This window comes from Gavialis gangeticus, unplaced genomic scaffold (assembly GCF_001723915.1).
Source record: "Gavialis gangeticus isolate Ggan-Ray unplaced genomic scaffold, GavGan_comp1, whole genome shotgun sequence".
Lineage (NCBI taxonomy): Eukaryota > Metazoa > Chordata > Crocodylia > Gavialidae > Gavialis > Gavialis gangeticus.
This window is the reverse complement of record NW_017729033.1, coordinates 6,067,122-6,072,931: the sequence shown is the minus strand read 5'-3', so window position 1 is coordinate 6,072,931 and position 5,810 is coordinate 6,067,122. Positions and strand designations below refer to the sequence as shown.

Here is a 5,810-nt window from a genome sequence, read left to right as displayed (position 1 = left end):
GGGGAAGGGAGATCAAGGCCCCCACAGTGTGGGAGGAAGTGGGGCAGGGACAGGGCAGGGAGCTGCTGCCCCTCACTACCTCCATGTGTCCCCCCGGACAAGCTGCCTACAGCTCCAACCTACCCCAGCTGGGCAGCACCTGTCCCTGCCCCATTCCCTCCCTCACTGCGGGGGCCTCAATGTGTGCCCCCCAGGCCCTTTCCCTTCCCCATGCTCCTCCCTTACTTACTGGTCGGAGGCTGCTCTCCACACTGCCCAGCTGCATTCCTGGCCACATGCAATGCTGTGGCTGCACATATGCATACAGGATTTATCGGTGTCATTATCAGCTACCCCAGCCAAAAAAAGCAAATTGCCGATAATGTTAATTTTCCTTTTATCAGTGCCAATCTGAAATGCTACTGATATATCGGTGCACCTCTAATTCCACGGTAGCCCATCCACGGTCAAGGGCATTGAGAACACTGCCACCTCTGCTGCCCCTCTGTCTCCATGGTAAGCTTACCCTTCTAGGGTGCAGTGCCAAACACCATCTTGTTCTGCACACCTCAAAATCTAAACTATCCCTTTTAACATGCATCTCTCGTACTTGTACTTAAGGAAGACTGTACTTACAGCCAAGAGAAAAGACAGGCTCTCAGGAGTTAGACAAGTCCTCTCTTTAGAAAGGGGCCCCAATTCCTGAGATGGGGGAATGTGCCTTGTTTATGCATTACACAGTTCGAGCTACATTCCCACAGCTGGAACTGGCCTAGAGGAGCTAATGCATTTTACAATATACTCTTGAGCTCCCAAAGTGCTTGAACTCGACAGGGAGGGACAAGATCTCTTTAACTGTTTGGACACCAATGCTGAAGTGTTTCCCAATCCATTGCTTTACACATTCTGATTTATCCCTTGGTATGGGCTTCGATCTAATCCCCATTCCATGCTATGAAAATAGATGGTATTTTAAACAGCTGTTGCTGATGCACTTTAAAACCCAATTTTGAACAGGACTTTGCATGCAGCAAATCATATTTAAAACATATTTCCTGGTCATTCCCCTCACTGTTCTCTCATCCACCGAGGCTTGGTTCTGGATGGCAGGAAGTCAGTGATCCAGGAGGCAGAAGTCTGTGTGCCATTCCCCTCAGCCACTCAAAAGGCTGAGTGCATTATGGTAAGCTGTATGCCACAGAAGAGCTGACTAAAGTCGTGACCAACCCACGTCTCTCCCAGTCTTAGCCCTAGAAGCCAACCACCCAGTGTCACACGTACACCCCAGAAGCAGGGACAGTTTTCCAGCCATACTTACAGTAGTCTTGGAGCTTTCAGTATAAGGCAGTGGCTTGGCAAGTTTCTCCACGTCAACCCCGCTAGACCCAACTTGGGTATATGAATAGGATCCGCGGAAGCGGGGATTGCTGCCCCATGAGGACCGCAGGATCCGGCGAGGTTTCGGAATGTTTGGATTCCCTGGGTCAAAACCAAGAGAAAAAAGAAAGAAACCGCACGGTCAAAGCAAAGGAGAAGCAACATCGAGGCAAAGCTGCAAGGTGCGCTCACACACACTGACCCACGTTGCCTGATTGACTTATTTCCATTTCTTAAGCTACTACTTTGATACTTCTCATTGAGCCAGAGGACTCTATCCCCAAGGCCTAAAATGGATCAGATGTAGGATGACCATAAGGAAAGCCAGGACATCGGGGACACTGCTCCTCCCCCGCTGCTCCCCCAGGTCAGTGGCACTACTACAGGCAATGGCAGAGGCCAGTGGGCAAGGACACAGGCACAGTCCAGAGAGGAAGCAGAGCTGCCAGGTACACCAGGCCACTCCATCTCACCACCGGACTGGGCCTGCACCGCTGCAATTCTGGGATAATCATTCTAATTTTCACCAGCCAGCGGGACCAGCCTTCAAAATCCAGGACTGTCCTGGTCAAACTGGGATGTACGGTCACCCTTATCAGGTGGGACTGTTTATTTTATTTGGGAGGCGTGAACACAAAAAGGTCGCTTCTATGTATAGCTCAATCCCTCTCCAACCCTCTTCACCACTCCCCAAACAGAAAGGTGCTAAAGTGGGTAACAACTGCAGAATTACTGACATGGAGAGATAACCCATATAGATACAGATATAAATATAAATATAGATGTAAGGGTTACCTCTTAATAACAATAATCTTGCCAGTTTTTACCCCCCGGGGAGGGTGTGTCGGGGGGTTGTAGACTGAGGTAACATAACTCTGCCTGATAACACCAGGCTTGTTTTGCTTTGGAATACTGAACGTGTGCCTCAGTGGCTGATGACAGCTTCTAGGTCAGCAGCAGAGATCAAGTGTCCAGGCAGTTTTTTGCATGGATGCATCTCCTGTCCAAGACTGTTCACAGCAGCTGCATTTCCTGGGAGGGGTAAGGCAGGGTTCACATTTGAATGGCTCCTCTCACTTCCAGAGCAGCCATTTCCACTCTGTTTGCTAGGTCAAAGTTGCTGTACTTGATTGTATCAGTTCGGGAAATAGGCGTGTGCAATCCCACTTGGTTTCACGAACAAGATTTGCACCTTGTGCAAAACCACTGTGGATTAGATTGCACATTTGGTGGCAGAACACTAGCAGAAAGCAAAGTATTATCTCAAGAAAGGTGCACTGTGGCCACTAGGGAACTACTCAACAGCTCCGCTATGGGACAAGTTGGGCCTAACAGCAAAGTCATTAACTGTTAACTATGCCCTATATATCCAGCAGCCCATGGTGGGCATGGCAGCATGGAAAACTTCAGGAGAACACACCAGAACAAGAGGGAATACAGCTACAGCTGAAACACTACTGAAATAGGATGGGTCACAAGTTGGAGCTCATATAGCTAGGACGGCAGGTAGGCCAGTTGTTGAGACTGCACCAAATTCATGGACTCAAGCCTTGGAGTTAGGGACCTCCTAGAAAGAGAGGAATGGCTTGCAATGACATGAAACACTCTTTGCAAGGGAAGAGATGCTGGAAATGCATGTGATGTGTGTGAGTTTATGCATTTAAACACGAACAGTTGTGGAAGCCTCTCTCAAACCTTTGCAGGCAGGTTAACCTGCTTCTTTCAGGCATGTGAAAGCATAATAATCTGTCAGCAGCACGGCCGGGAAGATTTGATATAAGTTAGCACCTTATCAGGCCCATTTCCCCCTCTTTGCCTGCTTTAGACTCCGTGCTCTCTTTAGTGCCACACCACAGCCTTGCAATTCCCTACCCTTTAACATAAGCCAAATTCCCACCCCCTCGTCCCACCAAATCCCTACTGTGCGTATTCTATGAACTATTCTATATGCAAGGGCTACACTCAGGTCATGCAGTATTTTGTATACTACTACTGCACTGATCATGTCTATAATCTCTTGGGAATGGGAACTGGTTATTGAACTGGTTCAACTCATCCCCTGTAAAGAGCACCAAGTTTGCTAACCAAACTATACCGTATTAAGCTGGAGTACAGCTAAAAGCCCTTTGACAGCAGCACAGAGCATGGCTTAATGGGAAAGTTCAGTAAGGTTTCCTAACTGCTGACTGAAGCATGGCACCAACTCACAAACACAACCCTGATTCTTAAAAAGAGTCTCAGTCCAGAAGTCAGTGCTCATTAAAAGGCAGATGAAGTTTTGGGGATAAGGTGAAACATAACAAAAGAAATAAAAATATATTCTTCCAGGAATATTAACAGTAGTTCTGGCCACAATTACAGGCACTGACTTGCCACAAGTGTCTGAGCTGTGCAGAAACAGGAAACCACATTTTGAGATAACAGTTTCCTTGACACATCTGATATCGCATTTTATTTACGAAAGACTGAGCTCAAGCCCAGAGAGAACATATGGCAAGGGCTGTTACATTGCACAAATACTGGTGTGTCTGAAGTCGCCTTACAGCATGCATTCCTAACCACTGACACCCAACAGTCCCACAATGTAATGCAAAACACCAATCCAAACAGGACGAGGTGGTTAGGAGTGAGGCTTTTTGTTGCCTGACTCTTGTAATTGGAGCTATGTTCCTGTTTTATATTGTCAAGGAGGGCAGAGGCCTTCAGGCTTCAGGGGCAGGGGCTGATAAGATGATAATAAGAAGCTGAGAACAGTGAGAATGCAATGTTTTCTTTACCAGGAAGGAATGTTAAATTGAGAATAGTATAAAGACTAATTGACTAATTAACTCTGTAGTTAAGCATCACAGTCTACATGTGCACCTGTATTAAGAAACAGTAAATTAATGAACTCTGCCTTAGATAGTACTGTTGAGAACAGTACTATCCTACTGTGGATTAATTTACTCTGCTGAAATTCATGTGTACACGGTGCCAGGGGCTGTCTGGGGCATGATGGTGCTAAAGTGCAGGGGGCTGTCTGCCACCTAGCCCCACATTTTAGCACCCTTGTGCCCCAGCCAGCCCCCCTGTCACCCAAAGCCATCACACAGCCTGGCACTGATCCCCCGCATCCCCTGCCAACCTGGGGCTGCTCTGCCTCCACTCAAAGTGCTGTGGTCCCAGGCACACATGCAAATGCTGTACCCGGGAGCAGCAAACGGCACCGAACTTTGTCATGTCATCTTAAATGGTACATGTAGATGCACCCAGTTTAGAGTTTTTTGAGAGTGTATAAACGTGTGACAGACACCGTGGAGATGCTGAATCTATGGAAAGGAAGAGAGTTTGGACTACCTCAAGCCTGAACAGCAAGTGTATGCATATATGTGCTATGTAAAGCCAGTGCTTGGCTCCTGATAAGAACAGCCCTGTCATTTTTTGACGATCCTAGCAAGCGTCTGCATGCTGAGTTAAGCAGCAGTGCTCCTGCAAGAAAATTACTGTTCCCATTTCACCAAGAGGTAAAACGAGGCACAGCAAAACAAAGTGACTTCTCCATGGCCAGAAACCCTATCAGATCTCCTGACTCTCAGTCCTGGGCTCTCCCCACAAGACTGTGATTGTGCAAAAGAACAATAGCAACTACTATGAGCATGACTCGACCCTTCTTCCACCCTGGCCAGGTATGAAGCCAGAGAAATGCGGGCCAAGAAACACATCATCTCCTGACTCCGTGCTAGAGGAGGGCTTACCATGCACCTAGCTAGCTGCTGCAAGCAAAGAGAGAAGGGTGCTCCTTGGAGAGACAACTAGGAATGGGTAAGATGAGCTCTGCAAGCTAGGATCTTGAAGTGCTTTCTGTGAGATGAAAAGCTATTAGGAACACTTAACTCTCCCAGGCAAATCCACAGAGAACATGTCAAGATATTTTCCTAGTGGGACTCTCAACATTTTGGTTTAGATGCATGCGCATTCTGGTTGCTTCTGTTTGTGCACAGATAAAAGTAAATGCACAGACCTGGATATGGGAACCTGTTAAAAGCAGTCCAAATGCAGTGTCCAAGCAGAGATGCAACAGTTGAGCAAAGGTATTAAAATAAGGGCATACCCATTATTATCATGCCTGCAGGAGTCTCACTTCTCAACCCATGGGATCCGAACCCACCTCTCTTTGTTCTGTTTTGGGAGAAAGGGCATGTGGATTCTTTAATACATTTTACTAGCACATCATAAGTTAGGGCCTGATTAAGTAGAGTGAGTGTTTCTCTTAAAAATCAATGGGTTTTATCTGTATAATGCCAGCTTTGCAACTAGCAAAAAAGACGAATGAAACTCAGCTAACTGACTTCCTCCGGATCAGTTCCCCATAGACAAGACTCAGCTGACTGACTTCCTCTGGATCATTTTCCCATAGACAATGCCTTTGAGCTGAACTTCTTCAAAACCTTGAATGGCATCCCCATACAGACTTA

The 5,810-nt window shown here is 47.0% G+C and overlaps 1 protein-coding gene and 1 long non-coding RNA gene across 5 annotated transcripts in view; both read right to left on the bottom strand.

The window, feature by feature from the left end:
- Positions 1–5,810, bottom strand: part of SMOX (spermine oxidase) — an 86,533-nt gene that overhangs the window by 5,728 nt on the left and 74,995 nt on the right. For all 4 annotated transcript variants that reach the window (XM_019526302.1, XM_019526305.1, XM_019526303.1 and 1 more), the window contains one exon: positions 1,298–1,458. In XM_019526302.1, coding sequence (XP_019381847.1) covers positions 1,298–1,458 — 161 coding nt within the window. The remainder of the gene's footprint in view (positions 1–1,297; positions 1,459–5,810) is intronic.
- LOC109303919 overlaps positions 4,712–5,810 on the bottom strand; it is a 6,745-nt gene continuing 5,646 nt past the window's right edge. The window contains exon 2 of the long non-coding RNA XR_002099262.1: positions 4,712–5,783. This is a non-coding gene — a long non-coding RNA (uncharacterized LOC109303919). The remainder of the gene's footprint in view (positions 5,784–5,810) is intronic.